We start from the raw sequence: 20,059 nt of genomic DNA on the forward strand, positions 1-20,059 counted from the left end.
TTAGCCCTTTGTTTCAGGAGACGGGAGGAAGGGCCACTATCCTTCCCCAGCAACGCAGGGCTGAAGCAATGCTTGTGTTCAGCACTTACATCTTCTGAAAAGTCTTACACAACACATTTTTGGCATGGAGGCAGGCAAAGACCGTGGGCTTGACCAGGAATGGCTGAAGCCCCTCATGGACCCATTGAAACAAAACGGGTGGGCTGTCAATGTCAGGTACTTGTAACATCTTCTCCCACAGGCCATTCATGAAGACTATGCTCCACTCTTGCGAGAGAGGCACCTGAGAAAACTGAAGGCAAGACACAAGGAGAAACATATGAAGTAAAGTGAACGCAGACCTCTAAACGTGCACAGATGTAGATCCACGTGAATATGAACATTACAAATCAGCCCTAGCTGTAACCCCCCTCTCCAGATAGCGACTTTTTCACCAAGCTGTGTTTGTGCAACTCAAGTACAAATAGGCTCTAATTCACATTGGAGCCACGGGTCTTTGCTGTCACTGCAACTAGCAACACATAACCTATGTGAACTCGTTGTTTAAAAAGAAGTTTTATTCCTGTTTCCCCAGCTAGTTTTGACAGCAAACACCTCTGCTACATTGGCAGATATCTGTGGATTAAAATTGTGCCCCTTCTAAAATAAGATAGTGTTAGGGCTGAGCTAGAACAGCTGAATGGCCATATTGCCTCTGAAGCCCATCTGCAGCCCACCGCTTTGCCTTTCAGTGGAGTTAACGTTGCAGGTGAACAAACAGTCTGACAGTATACCTACCTGCTGGCTGAACGTAGTCAGGGCAGCTACAAGCTTGTTGGCATCGTATTTGGAAAAGAACAGAATGGAATATGCTGGATCCACTGCACTGACAGGCTTAGGGCTAAGGCAAGAATATAAGGATACGAGGAAATCATCCTTAAGGTCCTGGAGCCAAGCACTCTGAAAAAGGAAAGGGAAATCCATACAGAAATAATAAAAGGTGTGTCATATTTAAAGATGCTGCAGTATGCAATCTCCTTTAGGTCTGCTTCACTAGCTCACCTATGTGTGAGCATTTGGCGTTGAAAGAAGAGCCAGAAGAAAGTCCAAGTTACATTGACTTGAAACAGCCTGTACCACATGTCTGAGAGTGACGTTGCACCAGGAGGGCCCTGGCTTGGGAACTGCAGCCTAGTGCTCCGGGCGGTCCCAGAGTCCCTGTGCTCTGCACGTTTGACCCAATCCCTTCTCTGTCTTATGAAGGAGATGGTGGCAATCCAGCACCCCAAGCTTGCACTCCATGCACAGCCTGCGGTGGGACTGCTTTTAAGATAGAAAAGGCACTGCTGTCAAGGAAAACTAGGCACCAGCCCATGAAAAAGAAGGGGACTGCCATTACCTGCGCACAAGCGTATTGACCAAATGTGAGGTTGCAGGGGGAAGCCTGACCATGGGCTATCTTGAGAAGCATCTCCTGGCTGACACTGGTGAGGAAAAAGCAAAGTCATCACCTCCTTGGCAGTCTCCCGGACCCCACGGCAGCTGGGGGCAGGACTGGCTGGGAGCGAGCACACTGTCAGCAATGTGTCTGCAAACGCAAGCATGGAGCACAGCGGCCTGATTCCAGAGCCCACGCTGCTAGGGATAGGCACCCATTTAAAATTGTTTGAAAGCTCCTGACCACAAGCTTTTATTCTTTCGAATATCTGCAGTAGGGACAGTTACTAGCTACTCTCCTGTAAAAGGTCCAGCCCACCCTTTAAGGAGCAAAAGCAATGCCAGGCAGCCGTAACAACGAGGCACAGCCCAAATAACAAATACAGGGGAGCGAACGAACAACATAGAGGTTGAGAATTATTTGCTGACACCATTCAGGAGCAGGGAGAGGGTATCTGTACATCAATGATCCTTAGGTAGAAATCAAATTCAGGAAAGGCTGGAAGCTGACCTGTTTGAGTCCTAGGCCCCCATCACCAGCTTAACAAAGCTCAGCACCGATGACAGGGGGTCTTGGAGCAATAAATCCCCAAGGCATCAGGCTGTCTGACACACCAGACACTTGCCCTGCCTTTCTTTGCCCTGAACAGGCACAAGGCCCCAGGAAGGCACCTTCCCTTCACTGCAGCACTGGGCACCCCGGCCTCCTCCCTGCCCTCAGACGACCCTGGGCCTCTCCAGGGACAAAGGTGCTACAGCTGTTCTCAGAGGCTTCCTGACATCCAAAGTGATATCCCTAACAAACTGGTAGCATTCCCAAGGAAAATGCTGCCAAGATAATTTGTTGGTGGTTCACATACCTTTTCACTGAAGCACACACAGCAGCTTCTGATTCCCCAAAAAAGAGAGAGAGATTGGGATAAAGGAAATGTGATAGGAATACATAGAGAGCTGTGTTTGAATCTTCCTTAGGAAAATTACTTGGTAAGAAACTCACCATTGACAGGGCTGCTCGAGCACTAGACAGGGAAAAAGAGAGAAGAGAGATGATCTCACGCGGTTACAATGGTAGCACAGCATTATTTGTGACCATTTAATACAGACAAGGATGTGACCTGCAAATATTTGCACTTGGATTCAGCCTGAAAACACACAAGTGCCTAGATCCAGAGTTCCCATCTTGTCATGTTAGGTAACTGCCATCTGCAAAACTCAGATCAGTACTGGCTCTGTACTTCAAACAGCTGGAAAGTCCAGGGCTATGTGAATTCCCCTGTCACTCAGGCATCGGGGCCAGCGAGATGGACAATTCTCCCAATGACCTGAGTGTGGTCAATGGGTGGCACTTTCACTGCACTGCTTGTGACATACATGCGCTGAAGCCCTTCAAAGATCTGGAGAAGACATCCCCACCCCACACGCTACTTAGGAGACATGAAGGGGAAGGACAGTTAACATCCACCTCCATGCTCAAGGCACCGAATTTGGTTTGTAGCAATTAATTCCCATCAATGTACTGCTATCAAGAAGGGGTCCACACTGACCACCAGTCCACACATACTTCGCAAGTGAAGGCATGGGTGATATACATGTTATATATGGAGCTTGTCTTACTGGATATGTCCCAGCAGAAGCTGCAGCAGCCGCCAGCCAACCTGGAAGACAATGTGCCATGATTTTAGTCACAAATCCGTGACAGAGGCTCATTCCCACGGTCCAGCCCCTCTCTGGCTTAATAGACTCTGAACATCACTCTCATCTCACTAAGTTATTTTATTCTTCCTTCTTGACACAGTATCTCTCAGAATCATTCCTGTTAGACCTTTCCATTGCTTTCTCTTTGATATTGTGACAACTGGCTGACAGGGTGGGCAGACGTGAGGTACTCCTCTACCTGCTTGGGGTTGAGCTGGTGGGGGACAGAAACGCAGCGTCTTGTTTGACATGAGGGATTGCACGCACTGTCCCCATGCTCTGGAGAACAGCCTTGTCAATCCCCCTGCACTGCTGCCGGCAGGGGAAAATGTGGAGAAACCCACCATCTGGACAAATGGAGGTTGTTCCTACGGTCCATCCACCCGGGCCCTCAGCCGTGCCTGTCACCTGGAGAGCCTCTCAGTGCCACTGGCAGTAAAAGCCTGGGAACTGCAGTGGGCAGATGCACATGGTCTGGCTGATTAAGCACAGTGATCAAGAAACCCAAAGAGGAAAAGGCAGGGGAAGGGGCACGGGAAGGGCCTCCTCTTCTCTCCAGGACTTGTTTGCCCAGTATCCTTTGTGCACCATGGCCAGATAGCTAGTCAGTGATCAGCCCGGAGGCCAGACAAACCATGCTTATACTTCCATGATGTCTTTAGATTTGCAGCATCTACTTGTCTCTTACAGCACCCTCATCCTTATGTCGAGTGCAGCTAAGTGAGTTGTATTTCATACGTTTCCCCTGCTAAATCCTCACGTCGATTAAAATCACCCTATTCTGCAGAGCTGTGCATGATGCAGACAATGTCAGCATGTGACAGCCCTCGCTCCAGACCCGTCCGAGAGCTTGGCAGGGATTTACGTAAAGAAATGAACCTGTCACTACTGGCTCTTGGCAGGCCTGTGCAAGCTCTCCACCTGTCTACACCTTGTTTTCCAACTTTTACATTGTCCCCTAATGACAACTGCCTTCCCCTTTTTTTTGGCTGCATCACATGCTGCTTAGGACAGCAGGATTTTCCAGCTACCTACTGTTGCATCCAGGCCGCCTTCTCACTCCCTTATCGCTGCAACTTCCTCCCTTTCACCTCCGGCCTTTTCTTAGCACCCAGAGGACTCGCGCCTTCCCTGTCACAGTGAATGCCCTGCCAATGGAGTGATGCTGGAAAGGTGATGAAACGAAGGCTTAGGAAACCAGGAGCAACATAGACAGCCTCAAATCACCCTGACATTATTACTATTTACTTCAGATTAGGAGCCAGGCAAGCTCAGCATCCCCTGCGTACAGACAAACAAAAGCAAAAAGTAGAGACTTCCCACTAGTTTCCGACAGGATGGAACAAGCGAATGCAACAAAAACACGAAATGAGAGGTGGTGAGAGAGGAGAAGGCAGCCATTAGAGGCTCCTGGGGTTACACACAGGCAGCTTGACACGCACAATGTGATAACACTGAATCACTGCGGAGCTGCAAACAATCCCCTGAAGCCAACTGTCTTCAGTGACTTCGGATCAGGCCCTACAGCTGTCAGGAGGCTGCAACGGCAATAGGGATCACCCTGACACCCACCTCGCCTCCTGCTTTTTAGAAGAAACGGGCCCACAGAGAAGCTAGCCTGAGGCAGGCCGAGCAATGCCCAGCAGGCACGCGCAGCTGGGGGCAGAGACCACGCACGGTGTGCTAAAGCCTCCGTGACTCACGGCCCCGTGTGCCCACTTCAGGGAAGCAGGGTCAGGATTCAGGTGTTCTCTATACATATTCGGTTGGCAGTGACTCACAGGGGAATGCGGAGGAGCCGAACCCCAAAACTATAAGCACAGGAACATCCTCCCCTCTGGGGAAGGAGGAGGGAGAAGCTTGCCCCCAGCGTGCTGATTTATCATGCGTCGCTGTGTCCTGTGGTTCCTCACACCATACTGAGCAGTCCCAGGGCAGGAGACTCGGTCAAACGCTTGGCAATACTTGGGCACAGAAATCAATGGAATGGGACACTCTTATCACTCAGTAAGGATGGAGAAGAAGAGGAAGAGGAGGAAGAAGGTAGCTTTCTGGGGTGTGGATGTGTTCAGCAGCCTAATGACCCACATTAGGAAGGGGATTATAAAATGGCTTGTAGGAAAGCATGAAAGGAGTCTCTAATTAGTATAACAACTATCTGCTACACCTTTTAAATCATTTAATTAATGGAGAACTGTCACTAAGTAACAGGCAAAGGAGCCATAGCTTGCCAAACACAGCACCTTCCTCTAGCCCTAACACACAAAAGTTTGCTCCTAGAGAAAGCTGTGAAAGAGTTACAAAAGCATAACGAGGAGTTCAGTGCCAGAAGCCAGCCCTGAGGCCATGCTTCCCTGCTTGCAGACAAAGCCAGCGTTGTTTCTACCATGATAATTGCTTCCTGCTCACCCCAGGACTGGACCTTGGAAACACACAGCCAAGCCCTCTGGCCCCCGTCTTGGGAAGTTCTGAGGCGTATGCTTAACTTTAAGCATGTGAATCGTCCCACGGACTCAAAAGGGCAGTGCTCAGAGACACCCACTGGGGAGAAGGAGGAAAAGGAAGACTGGCTTCTTGCTCTGCAGGATCAGAGAGGTCCCCAACTCAATACGTCACAAAAAGTCCTCACTGTATGACAACAAATCCCCCGTTGCACTAGGTCACAATAAAGGCTATGGACTCAGCTTGTGACACAAAGCATCTAAGACACGTGGGCATTGCTCTGGGATTAATGCCCTTCCAAAACACTGCTTTTATTCCCATGCTTTGTTAGCAAAGTACTCCAGGCTGTCAGGAAGCCTCCCATAAAGGAACATGCATGGAAAGACCAGCTCCCTACCCACAGAGGTTGTGCTGCTCACAGCTGCTGCTCTCCACCGTCCCACCTCACTGAAGGCACTTCAGTGCCACAAAGCTGCTGAGCACTGCCCATTCCCCCCAGTGCTTCTTAACCTTTACAATAAGGCCATTCATTCTGATAACGTGGCATCACTACGCTTGGATCTCCCATGCTTTCCCTGCTAAGATTAGCCAACGGTCCCTTTGAGAAAGATGTTTTAAGGACTTTCAGAAATTGGTGTCTTCTCTTTCATTTCTCTTTGATCTATCCCCAACAGGGACAGTGCATGCAAGCTGTTACATTCAAATTCTCTACAAGTTCAGGGCCTTTTCTCCATCTCCAGTTATCTAGGGCTTTTTACATAAGAAAATGAACAGATAGATGGGGGCAAGCATGGCCCAACGAAATGGAGTGATTTCCCAAGGCTATATGCTAAGCCAATGGCTGATGTTAGAACATATCACCAAAATTACTGATCCGCTAGATTTAAAAAACAGTTGCTTTAGAGAGCCATTAATTTTTACAAGCAATCTGTGTACTTCTTCTGGACAGATGTATCTCTCCTTATACAGGATGGCAATATAAACTTTTCAGATTTTCATCAGGGTGTCCACAATACACTGGTCAGTTGTGAACAGCAAGGAATAAAGAAAAAAAGAAGTGATCTGCCTACTTGCTTCCCTTCCCTTAGTATTGAGAACTAAGCCTACTCCAGAGAGAAAGATTCTCTCCCTTTTTGTAGCTGTTCCCTAGCTGGTGTCTTATTAGCTTGTTTGTAATGTTGTGAGTTCATGTTTTTTTTGTCACCAACATTCATTGCAATCATGATCTCAAGTCTGATGAGGAATGAAGGACGAAGTGCTGATGCTTTATGAAAAAAACAAAGATCCTGCTTTGGAACCCCTTAGTACCAAAAAAAATGGAGGAGGGGAAGAAAAGGAATATAAAAAGAAACAGATCCAGATAAGAATATTTCTTAAGTAACTGCTTTCCCAGAGACATCTGGATACTCTAAAAAGGGGGCAGCGAGCAGACAGACAGACAGCTCTGCAATGACAGAGCGAGAAGGAATTCTAATTTTGTCCTTCTACTTTGTTTATTAGGAAACTAATATATTTTGGATCACAGATACAACAATAAACAAGCATAACTAAAGGCTGGGGATTTAGAGAAACAACCAAAATAATTTTCAATGGTCTTTCAGCACAACTCTTCCTTTTGAGGATTATCTCAACTACAGCTGCTAGTGAGGACAATTGTCCTGGGACAACCATCAACCTCGTGGTAGTACTCACCAACCGAAAGGAGGAAGCCCAGTCCCGAGTGCAAAGATGTCATTCTTGCAAAGATCTTCAGAGTGCCCACACATGGAAGGAATTGCCTTATTTCAGCCGAGAAAAATCAAGTATGAATAGTATTTAATTGCAAAAACCAACTCTGAGACTAGTAAAGACGTTCACTCAAATGACTGTCTCACAAGCAAGTGTACACAAGCCAACACCCTTCACAAAATCTATCTGAAACTGGACCCAAAGCACATGAAACACTACTGAGAGTCCCCTCTGCCTGGCAGAGCACAGAGCTACATGCAGAGAATTCAGCTCGTTAATCTAGATCCGCTGCCAGAGATGCCCTAAAGTAAGCAAACTCCTCTTTGGTGGAGGAGCGTGAGAGGTTACGCAACTCCGCTCGGAGTGCTAGTTGCGACACTCACCTGCGAGCCGCTAGTCACCCGGCCCTTAGTGTGGAGGGCTACGAGCGCGGAGGGCTGCTTTTCACTGAGCCAACCGGGGCGTGTCTCTGCCTTCTCAAAACTGCATCTGAAATTACAGGATGGATCTGAAGTGCTGGACACACCTATAAGTCTTCGAGAATGCAAAGGTTTGGCAATACAAATAAGTGCAGGTGTTATTTGTTAATGCTGGCCATCCCCTAGGATACGGCAGGAAACACTAAGCCCAAAGTGAGGCTGTGTGGGGTGGGCAGGATGAGCGCGGTGAACAGGCCTGTTCCCCCCTTGTCCTGCATAGGATTCCCGTTTGCCATTCACAGGAGGTACCCACAAAGCGCAGAACTAAATTCTAGAGAAATGCTTGCCCCCAGGAAGTTTTGCTTGAGTGCAGTTTGAAGCGTTTGGCCCTTTTCTTAAGATTTCTTAAGATTTCCCAAACATCTCCACCTGGGAAACCCCACACAGAAAGACACGGCAGCTCTTCCTTTGGCCAGCCAGGCCACTTTCAGACCACAAGTATTTCCAGCTAGGATCTCTGCTTCAGGCTCAGCGAGATCGATGAACTGAAGCATGTAGCTGCCAAGTCAGGGTAGAGGAATCAGGACAGCTGAAGCCAAAAATGCAGCCCGACAGTAGCATGACATCAGATAAAAAGCTAGGACTGGTGCAGACAAATCCCACAGTACAGCTGTCTTTCAAATTCTCTTGATAGAACTTCACTTGCAGGGGTGCTCAGAGGTGCTCATGGTCCACTGGACTCAAACTGAGGTGCCTGACACCTGCACCCACAAGTGCAATGTGGGTCCTTGTGTCCATGCTCACCGCAGCAGCTCATGAGCACCCACAAGCAGCATGACAGACTACTGAGCAGGGATGCTATTATCCAAAGGAAAGTTCTTGGCAATGGCTCCAGAATTGCAGTCCCTGAGATTCCTGTCTCCCTATCACCAGAAACGGCCTTTCACTCAACAAACCTTCATTTATTTCCTCTCTGCAAAGTTCCTAGGACATAACTTTATTGGCTTTCCAATTCCTGCAGGCTGCTCTATTCCAAAGTTTAATCAACATTCTTACTAAAGAGTTCACATGTGCTTAGGAGGAGTTTTTGTGCAGGAATTGCATGCTGCAGGAACTAGGGAATGACATGATGGGTTTGCCCTGTTCCACTGGCTGAACAGTACTGCGGCTCTTTCCATGGTCTCCCCAGAACTGCATCAGCAGTCAGGGGACCTCCTGATTTCAACTGACTTGCCTTGTCCCTAAGCTAATAGTTATCCCATGAGCACCAGGAAAACCGGGCAACCATAATCACAAGAATACAAATGAGACCTGCTGCAGATTCTAACAAGGGATGGATATTACATTATTGTCCAGGCATCTCAGACTTCTCACCGACCAGCACCCTTGGATCTGAGCCCCCAAGTCGCTAAGAAATTGCTCACAATAACTCTCAATTTCTCTGGATGCAGCACTGTAGTTCTCTATTCTCAGATTGAAAATCTTTGTTTACTAGCTTCCATGATGCTGTACAAGGGAAAATTTTCTATAAGCCAGTTATGTCCCAGGCTTAGACTTGTCCCATCATGCCCAGCTATAATACATGGGTTTATGACAGCGCAGAAAAAAAAACCTGTTGTTGACTCACAGTACCACCATGCACCCAAATCCCTGCTTTCTCTGCACTCCCAGTTTTCTTGCAACAATTAACATGTTTATCAGCTATTTTAGAACTAATACAACAACACTGACTCACACATGTAGTTTGTCTGACTCAGAGATGCACAGGACGCTGATCATTACCATGTCTGTCATCAACACCCATCATAAGCCACTCACATCTACATAAACTTGAAACACATCATTTTGTAAATAGCCAGAACCAAAGATTCCCAGTTAAAAGTGAGAAGCCTCTTCTTCAGAAAATTCAAACGAGGTCTCCTTGATATGGACGGGAGATCCTTCAGTCAGGTTTCAAATGCCACAGCTTTCAGTGTCTTGCACTTTTTGGGAAACCGCCTTTGCAAGCAGGCCACCCACAGAGAGAGGGTCGGATACGCATGCGCTGCTGTGAGCCTCGGATCACACAGGTAGCTGGAAGAACTGTGGATCCACGTAAGAGTTACCCAAGACAGCAACAAACACTACACAGCACCGCAGGCCTCTGCTGACTGTGGCCAGACCCACAGTTCTTCTCCAGGGCATCAGGAGGTGAAATGCAAGAACAGGAAAGGTGTCAAAAGCAGAAAAATCAACACTGAGCCTTAGTCAAGCATGAGGAAACCAGGGGAGGGGGACGATGCAGAATGTCAGGATTTTCTGCTTGTGTCAGTCAGGAAATCACGCATAGCTAAAGAGTGTACAGAGCACCCCCCTCATGGGGAGAGAAAACAGAGTTCACAAAGGCAAGGAAGAGCTTTCATCTGTAAATAAACAGGTGTTTTTCTTAGTTCTGGTCGCAAGGTGTCTGAGCAGAAGCAGAAGCTAGTACCTGGAGTTTGTGTCCATCCTTTAGCAGCTACAAGCCCTGAGCACAGGTGGGAATCCAAGACTGCTAGGTGTGGTGCAGACAAGAAGGTCTTCGATTCAAAGAGCATACAGTCTAGGAGAAGGCAACAGATGGAGGAGTTCAAAGATCAGAGGACAGGCAATGATTTCAACACAGCAATAGGTAAGCCACCATCACATTTTTTTGCATGCTTCAAAACCAAAGGAAAATTGTAAGGATTATAACAGAGTAAGACTGGAGCTGATTTGTGGTTATTGTGTCTGGTCAAGTAAGTCTAAGACCTACAGGTGGCCTGCAGATAGAGGATTTTTAGCTTTTGGATGCAATGCCACATCCAGCCTCAGCACTATGCAGCACTGGAGGCCGAGAAGAGCAGTTTGGCCTTTTTCAGGTTTTCATGCACAGATCCCAACCTGGCCCAGCCCAGGGACACAGACCATGTTACTGCAGGAGGCTCGGCACTGCTTAGCGCAGCAGCACAGTCTTCAGACCGGAGCAGGGTAAGATCACCCCGATGGATGGCCAGAGAGGAGAATATCACAGCCTCACACAAAGTGACATGAGTCTGGACAGGCAGGTTTTATGTCCACAAGTTAGCAGTAACCTTCATGCTAACTAGAAGGGATGTGGCCTAGGAGCTTTATTCCTATTATCTGAATATCCTCAGCAGCACACAGTGATCTGGGTGGTAACCGTGACTAAGCAAGACTGAGATATTCACAGCCCACACCTGGGCAGATGAGTCTTTCAGGGGACAGGGCTTAGCATGCTCTGAGCCCCAGAAGTGGAGCTCTCCCTGACAATAGCCTCTTCTGCACCCTGTTCCCTTTCTAAGCCCTGTTCTCCCCACCCTTTATGAACTTTTCTCTTTTTTCAGCATCATGCTTCCTGGCTGCGCACGAATGGGAACCCACAGCATGCAACACAGATGCTGGCAAAACTCCTTCTCCGTGGGCGACAACTAGAGATCTCCTCTCACCTGAGGAGCACAAAGCTGGAAGGGGCTCTGATACTGCCCCATCCATCCCTCGCCCCTTGGTGTGATCGTATTTTTTAGATACATATATCTATCTCCAGGCTGACAGAGGTGCAGCCAGCCTGCCCTTGCATAGGCCGATAAGGGGGATTTTCAAGCTCGCTTGTAATAACAACTTCTCTCAACACAGTAAATTAGGAGACCTCTCTCTGCCTCCCTTCCCTCTCTCATTTCTCCCTCTCCACAAGCTTCCTCTTCCCTAAATTGAATAAATCCAATGCCTTCAATGTCACCTTCCCTTCTGCTCTAATGCATGTCTTTCCCTGTGATAGCAAGCGAGGAGCGAAGCCCAGTTTTGCATCATGATCTCTAATGTGCACACCACGGGGCCTGGGTAAGAGGGGAGCTAGGAAAATCTGCAGTAGAAGGGCAGGAGGGGGCCAGGTCTGAGATGCGGTTTGTACCATGGGAAAATGAGTCAGTGCATTAACAACCCTCTTCTTACCTGGCCTGACTGTGCATGTGTGGCTTCAAGTATGGCTCAAGTGTTCTTCATTTCCACTACATTGTGCAATAGATTTCCTAGGTGTTCCTGCCATGTTAAGCCAGGTGTGGCAACAGACAAACCCTTCCTGGTCCCGTCTCCAGCACGCACCCCACCCACCCTGCTCAGCCCAAAATCACTGCACTTCCCCATGGTTTTCATGCAAAGCAACATGGGCTTTGTGCTTTTACAGAAAAATCAGGTCTCCCATTACTTCGGGAGAGCCCCCAGGGAAAGCAGAGCTGGGTTAGTCAGATAAACGCTCACACTACAGGTGAAAAACACGGCAGCAAACATGGGCCCAAGGACTAGCAAATTGCAGGAGAGCGCACTATCCTAGAGGGGTCAATACAGAACATGTGACCATGGTTTTGGTGCCGTATGTGCAGGATGGGACTCACACTTTTACTAACGTAAGATAGACCACAGGTGAGCTCCTCTGCAACCTTGCACGGGCCACTGCAACTTGGACTGAGTCCAGACAGCACCGCCACTGCACTCCTTTTCATTAACCCTAAGCCTCCCCAGAGGTTTTTTTTACGCTGCTTCTTTATAGATCCCTGTAAAGAAGGAAAAGTGTTTCACAGGGCTCCCTATTCAGAGAGGCTGCTTTCATTTGGCTCAGCACTGGCTCAAATATGGGCAGAGATTTAAAAGCCTCTTCATGCCACGGCACTATTCACACGCAACGTCATGTTGTCAGCCAGTAACAGCACAGCAACAGTTTCCTTCCCAGAACAGTTTTTACTGTGGAAGTCTTTATAAAACCAAATGAATTTTCTCAGAAATTTCCAGGAATCCAGAGAGGTGCATTCTAGATTTAGGCAAGTCATTTACTGTCTTTGGCTTTTACTGGATGAAAGGGCTACAGAAACAGACTTTGCAGGCGTGCGTCCAAGCTACAGGTGTTAATGTTTCAGAGCATATCACAGCCCTTAGGAGACTTCACTTAAGCACATCACCGGCTAGAACTGAATGACTAAAAACTATAGTGCCATCAATAAAACCCACTAACCAGCGAACATGGCTACTTTTGCACAACCACACAAGAGGAAAAGGGATCCGAGTGTCTCCTGTATCTCAGCGAGGCCCTGTCCTCCCCTTCTGGAGGACGGCCCACGTGGGCACGCCACTGGGCTGCAGCGCAGAGCATCAGCAGCTGGCCACATCTGCCCAAGGCGCAGCGGGCATACAGACATGCCTGCGGGTTAGGCTTTTTTTGCATCGCTCTTTGCTTCCCATTCCTCCAGGCTCTCAGCACACTAGGGCCGCGCTGGCCCTGGTACAGGGGATGCCTGCATTTCTCCCAGCGCCTGGCTCCTAGGCAATGCATGACGAGGAGGTAAATACGGTTGTTCACTGTTCTTGTGAGCACAGAGACATCCCTTACGATAGGAGGCTTATTCAGACAACACATAACCCAGAGGCGTCAGGAGGAGAGGTTTAAGAATAGGAACAGCAGCACAAAAATGAGGAAACTTGTTGAAGAGAAACTAAAAGGGGCAGTTAAAAGACTAAAATTGTGCAGGTGGCATGGAGATTATATAAGGACACACTGGAGGCTGAAAGCAAATGCACACCACCTTGCAAAGAAAATCAAACTGTAATAGTTGAACAGAAGGGCAAAGGAGGCTATTAGAAGTAAGAAGATATCCTTCAAAAACTTGATGTTATTTTTCTCTTTCTCATTAGCTGTCTCATAAGAAAGAAATCTGTCAGGACCCTGAAGGGCCACAGCATGATCTAGGTATAAAAAGAGGATCTGGAGAGATACAACTCTAACAGGAACATTAAATTCATTCTTTGTATCCATGTTGCTCATGCTAGAGCTCTTCATTACATGAGTACACCAAAAAATGAATTTCGTATGTAGATTTTGACAGAAGAGGTTACAGAACAAAATACTCACATTGAATCACATCAAAATACCCAGAAAAGGTAAACTACAGCAGAGAGTCCTGGAGGAGCTCAACGCGACATGGCTGCAGTGTCCAACCCTTCACCTGAACAGGCCTCTGGACCACAGGGCTGAAGGTGATAGGAAGGTCTCCAAGGGAGACTGGGCAGAGGACCAGAAGGACGGACAGAGCTGTGAAGGCCAAGTCTCGCTCTAGAGCAAATCTCTTCTCTTCGGTGGGGAAAGGAAAGGATGGGCTCGCTGTCAGAATCAAGTGAGCTGGGTGAGCCCTTTCAAAGGGTTGTGCCTAGAGCGGACTTAAAGGGATGAAGACAGAGGTGATGCAAAGTCCGTGGTATAAGGTATGAACAGCTCCAAGCCCATAAAAGAGGTGTTATGACACAGTTATCACTTGCACTTGGCTCACCTTTTATGCTCGCTGTATAAATCCCAGGCTTGCTGAGACCTGGCACATGAAGGAAGACACCCTGATAACTGAAGCAAGACTCTGTGAAACCTCTCCCCTCCTTATCTCTCCAAAAACGCAAACAAGGAAGCACTCCTAAACAAACACCCGCATTTGACAACTGCGATTTCAGTGGCAACAAACCAACTCACATTGCTCCATGGCTCACTGCTCCCCCTGCACAGCGGTCTTACCCTTACTCCTGCTGCCCTGGACCAAAACAGCTGCTGCCCTGGACCAAAACGGCTGCTGCCCACATGCAGAATCACAAAAAAAGAGTCAAGAGAACCCACAGGGCATTCATTAGCCCATCTCCCGGCCTAAGAGTGGATCAGTCTTACATCTATCTACTTTGCCCACAACAATCTTCTGGGTTGGCACCCTGAAAGATTTTGGTTTAAGGCAGAAGACGCATTTCTGGAAAGTCCCATCTTGCAGATAACCTATAAATAAGGTTTTTCCCCTTGAATGTCATGCTGCAGTCAGCGTTGATAGGAAGAGAGAGAGCTTTAGCTTAGATAAGCAACTTTGATGTCTGGCATCATGGCCTTTGCATCACAGAATATTTTGGCCCTTTTTGGCTGCGTAGCCTCTCCTTCCTCTGGGAATCAATGGATTCAGACGGACCAAGCAGAGGGGTGGTTCAGATTGGAAAAGGAGGAGGCTCATCACACCTGCAATTATGTTGCACAATTATTTGCCTCAAGGGGTGGCAGGTACTAGAAGTGATCACTGGTTCAGAAAGCTGAACAAAATGTGAACAAAATCACAAAAGATACATTCACTGAGAGCTACCAAACATGCAGACACCACCCTTGGCTCAGGAGCTCCCCAAACCACAAGGCGTGTGAGACAGGAGAGTACACCGGGGAACACGCGACACCCTCTTGCTCTTCCTTCTCCCCTAAATGTACACTATTGATCCCTGTTTGAGACAGGATAATGGGTCAGGCCCAGCATGGCCATTCTTTTAGCTTCTCCAATTTCATTTTATTGCTGCATATTTTGAGAAATTACACCATTAGATATATTATTAAAGCAAGTAGAGTTTCAAATTGACAGAACTGATTCTTATCTCGGCATAGATACTTAAAAGAATACATAAGTGCACAGTACACATCCAGCTACGTGCCTACGTGTTATGTACCTGCTTCTTATATGCCAACTATAGAAAGATTTTTATAAACAAGGTAATATCTGGTTCAGTAAGCAGCTTGTCTCACCCCTGTTTGCTCAAGCATTCGGTTACAAGCCAGGAGCGCACGAAGAGAAATGTTGTTGGCTTCAAGATGCGACTCAACCCACACCTACAAATGCCTGTGGGGTCACCAGAACCTCACACTGAAGGTTTGTGTTTTTACAGCTCAGACAAGACCATCCCTCCTCACCTCCCCGCGCTAACAGGCAATCCCTCCAGCAAAGCAGCCACGGAAAGAGACCGCCTGAAACCCTGCACCAAGCTGTCTCTCTTCAATTGCTCTCCCCATGGCACTCCTCAGCAGATGGTGGGAGCCACATTTCTTGCCTCTAACAGTGGCAGGCCTTTACTCCAGGCTACTTCTAAGTTACAGAGGAGGAGAAAGAAAAGCTGAGGGTCTCGGAGCCCTGCCTACCATCACACACACTGAATCCTCAGCCACCTCAAGACTAGAACCCAGTCCTGATTTATCCCCTCTTGCAGTAACTCCAGGGCAAACTCTGCTCTAGCCACTCAGCCCTCCCAGAGCTCTTCTCTGCATGCTGCTAAAGGAAGTGTCATGTAGGCTAATGCAAAGACAGCACAGATGATTAAAATTTGGGACGTAAAGGCCAATTAGCATTGAACATCAGCATTTATGCCTGGAAGTAAAACTCATCCTCCATATGACACTTTGCCCGAGGTTCACACAAGACATTTTGCTTGTTTTCCACCACCCCTCCTCCTCCTCATCTATAATCATGTTTGTGTTGCATGAAGCCAAAAACCACCTGCATCTGACACTCAAATGCTGTCCCAAATTATAAGCCTGAACAACTTTTAAAAAAGGAAAATACTCTGAAGTTTGATTTTCCTCTCTTAGCAAGGTTTCTGCTGGTGCTGGTGAGTGGCTGGCTGCACTGGAGAGTAGGAATGTTGTTTAACAGTGCCTTAACCCTGCCCCTTTAGCTACCCATTTGGGCAGGATCTTGGGGCTATGCCTCCCGGAGGCATTCCTGACGTGTCAGTGGCCAGAAGTAAGAAGCACAACCAGTTTTAAAGTCACTGACGTTAGTGGAAGACAAGTTTTCAGCAGGATGAGGCTCGAAGCTGACACCCGTTCCCAGCCCAGCCTCAAAAGGCTACTCAGGCCATTAAAACGCTGGCCCTCAGCCAACAGATCTGGCTGCGCACGGTGCCCACAGCACGACAAGCATCCGTTACCAGCGCTCCAGGAGCAGCGCTGGCCGTGCCCGCTGCGGTGCCGCGGCCTCACGACCGCCCCAACGGCTGGCACGCTGCGGGAGGGCCAGGCAGGGAAGGGTGAGGTGCCGTCGGTACCCAGCAATGCTTCTGCCCCGTCCGGCTCTGCCGTGGGTATCGCCAGCGCTTAGACATCTCTATCATGTGCTGAAGTGCTGCAAAAAAAGAGGCTATAATTGACAGGCACCCCTTATCCTCGAACACAGAGAAGCCCTGCCTCTACATTTATAGCTTCGAGAAGATGGTCTCCCGAGTCAGCCGCCTGCCAACAGACTTTGCGTGTTCGCAGTTCCTTCCCCTTACAGCAAGGCTGACACCTTGTGATGCAGCAGAGCAGTCTAACCTCCCTCTCCTACATGCACATATAATTATATCTGTGTTCATAGAGTCACCTATGCTGGGTGACAGGTCATACACGAAGCCTTAAGAAAGGGAGAAAAAGAGAAAAAACCCGCCTTGCAAAGTCCCAGTGGTCTAGCTCATGAAGTGGAAAGCCTAACTCAGTCATTAGCAGGACTGAAACCCATCTCTCACTCTCCCCAAATCCCCATCAGCCAAAGGCCCCCTGCCCTCAACATGCTTCTTAAGTACCTTCTCCGAGCTGCCACCTAGCGCCTTGCCAAGCTGAGCACCTGCAAGGGGTTTGGCTTCAGCTCAGTGCCCAGCCTTGCCCTGCCTCTAGCAGCAAGGTGCTCTGCAGCGTAGGCCAGGGAAGGCTTAAGCCCTTCACGCTGCATGTGTATGTTCGATAAAAGTAAACATGTGCCAAGCAGGACAATCTATGAGCCTGGCTGAACATCAGCTTCAGAAGAGGACATGGAGCCAGGAGACCAGCATTTTGCCTGGCCGTGTCCTTAGTTTCCAGGACAGGAAGGGCAAGAGAAATACAGGATATTAAGCAATGTGTCCAAAATTACATGCCAAGGTCAGAGTTGTAACGAGAACTGGGGAGAGGAAAGCAAGAAAAGCCTCCCGAGTCAGTTCCCACTGCCCCTGCCTCCTGCAACCTGCCAGCCCTCCAGCTACCCATAAGGATCAAGCCTTCCCTGGCTCGGTGGGCACAGCCTCCAAGGTGCGCACAGCCCTGCGGCCCTCGCAGGGCCTTTTCACTGGCTCGTGGGCTCAGGACATCTGCCACACACCCCTGGGGACCAGGAGATGACAAGGGCCGTGCGAGCACCAGAGGGCACCAGGAGATCAGCACTGCTTCTCTGCCAGCCTGTCCTAGGAGTCCCTGCTGTGGCCACTGGATGTCTCCGCTAAGTCAGATACGGGGGGTGTCACAGGGAAATAGCTGTTGTAATCACACTGGAAGATTTCACAAAACGGTATCCGTTCTGAAGGAAACTCCACCGGAAATATTCAGGACAAACGTTACTCATTTCTGGTAACTTCTCAACCACCTGTTCTTTTACATTTGTTTTCACTCCGGTTCAGATTAACACCATATTTTGAATTGTAACAATTTCTCACAGACAGAAATACCTAAATTCAACCATATGTGCATAGCAGGCCAAATTCAGACTGTTCGCTAGGACAACACTCACTTCCATGTGTACCCATCACAAGCCCCCTCCATACAGACGATGGCTGAGCCATCATTTCCCTGGCTCAGCCCCCAGACCCCCAGGCAAGTCCACTCCTCCTGAATGAGCATCTGCTGGAGACTCATCAAATGAACAGTAGCAGAAATCTGCCTCTACGGTTTTGTTTTCATGCTAGAGCAATAGCTTATATCAAACTGAAGTGGGATGGACTGGCATTAATGTCAAAGCTAATTTGAGCCTAGACAGGGAAACTGAGAGATGTCCAGAATGGCTATTTTCTGTAAAGATTTAACTACTACTGGGGGGGGGGGGGAAGGAGCCTGTAACTATTGCTGAACTATACTATACTATAGCTGTAACTATTGCTGAAAGGCCAAGGAGAGTTGCATGCCATGTGACAAATCTGAAATGGAAAGAGCATCCAAAGGGAAGGGCAGGCAACACAATGATGCCACGGAGACCCTGGGCCGTGTGTGACAACAGGAAAAAAAAAAAAAAAGCACACACAACAGCCAGGGAATCTAGCTTCCAAGCTAGGAACCCAACTTCTCATAGGGGAAGGAGGAAATGAAGGAGATGTAATAGATCCTGCTGCAGGCCACAGTGCAGAGACACCCCACTGAAGTCAGTGAAGTGGGTCCAGACTTGCATAATGTTAAATGACATTACAGTCAGGTCCTTTATTTTTTTAACCGGTTCCAGTGTCACCTCAAAAGGCTCACAAAGAAGGCCCGCTTCGTCATAGTATTGACTGGTTGTAATGCAGCAATTTGATAACAACGGGTAAGGCAGATAGATGGCATAGCAACAGCAAGACTGACTAAGCTTTGGGAGATGAAGCATGACAAAACATGCCAGCTATGAGGTGCTTTGGAGAGACCTTTTTCCCAGGTCATTCATTCTTCAGAAATGAATGAGCAAAAATTAACCCAGATTGGGTTGTCATTTATACTTACCTTCCTTCCAGCTCCCTTATCCCATCAGATGACCTGTGATGGAGCCTAACTTCTCTCTCACTGAGATTTTAGCCAGTTGTTGGACGCATCCCTTGAGATATGAGGGGGCTTCTCAGATGTACAGCGGTGGCTAAATCCTGCGGATAAAGGTATGATAAAAAGGTTAAGACAAGCTATAGCATGCAATCCCCATCCCATTACACCGCCTTCCCGCTGGAAAGGGCCTGACTGCTATGAAGCGGCACATCAACGGGATGGCCGTACCTTCCCATTCGCTTGCCCTAGACGCAGCAGGCACGAGGCTGAGGCCGAGGCCTCTCCTGCCTGCTCCAGTTCACTAAACAGCCATTGCCCCACACAAGCAGTAATACTCGTAATTTCAGGAGCACAACAAAACTTACAAAAACAAGCCGTCACCCTTCCTTATCTTGGGTGAAGTATCCCAGGAATAATCCACGGTGCAGGATGGCCAAGCTAAATTACAAAAGTGTGCAATGATTCCAGAAGCAGAATTTAGGATGAAACTTCAGCCTCCCGATTTGCACTCCTGAGCACCACCACCTGCTCCCTACAGCCCCTCTGAGCTGTCTGTACGGTCCAGCTGTGGCTACAGCACCATTTCTACCTCGCCTCCTCTGAGAGAGAGGTATTTTTCCAGGGCGCAGGCTTATCTGGCTGTCTTGCTTACATGAGCGTCTGACATGTTATACAAAGCTTCCCGCTCTTTCCTGCCACCAGGCTCGATTAGCTTCTGACCATCCAACATGCTCTCTTGCACAAGTAGCTTGTACATTCACCAAGCCTAACAGCCGAGACTGACAACTGTGGGTTCTCTAGTACTGACACGGACTGCAGTGATTTTCTCCGCCTCAATCCCAGCTTCAACAGAGTAGGTATCGCGCAGAGCCAAACCCCCCCGGGCTTCCACAAGGCTCCGTTACATTGCTCTGCAATGGCAGGAGGGCACCGTCCTTGGCCAGGGCTTATCCATATGCTTTTGAGAGGTCACTCACAGGCAGAAAGATAAGAGCTGGAATGTTTTTAC

At 48.4% G+C, this 20,059-nt stretch overlaps 1 protein-coding gene across 3 annotated transcripts in view; it reads right to left on the bottom strand.

Annotated features, from left to right (window-relative positions):
• The window catches only part of LOC106493849 (mesothelin-like), a 40,211-nt gene that overhangs the window by 14,884 nt on the left and 5,268 nt on the right, over positions 1–20,059 (bottom strand). For 2 of the 3 annotated variants that reach the window (XM_013953974.2, XM_067306038.1), the window contains exons 2-10: positions 19,015–19,151; positions 7,665–7,770; positions 7,246–7,331; positions 3,031–3,071; positions 2,414–2,435; positions 2,277–2,304; positions 1,379–1,463; positions 778–939; positions 90–292 (exon numbers count right to left, since the gene is read on the bottom strand). In XM_013953974.2, the coding sequence (XP_013809428.2) occupies positions 90–292; positions 778–939; positions 1,379–1,463; positions 2,277–2,304; positions 2,414–2,435; positions 3,031–3,071; positions 7,246–7,288 (584 nt within the window). In that variant the 5' untranslated portion in view covers positions 7,289–7,331; positions 7,665–7,770; positions 19,015–19,151. Of the gene's footprint in view, positions 1–89; positions 293–777; positions 940–1,378; positions 1,464–2,276; positions 2,305–2,413; positions 2,436–3,030; positions 3,072–7,245; positions 7,332–7,664; positions 7,771–10,170; positions 10,267–19,014; positions 19,152–20,059 lie in introns of those variants that run through there. The other variant, XM_067306039.1, reaches the window with a different exon arrangement.

This window comes from Apteryx mantelli, chromosome 16 (genome assembly GCF_036417845.1).
Source record: "Apteryx mantelli isolate bAptMan1 chromosome 16, bAptMan1.hap1, whole genome shotgun sequence".
NCBI lineage: Eukaryota > Metazoa > Chordata > Aves > Apterygiformes > Apterygidae > Apteryx > Apteryx mantelli.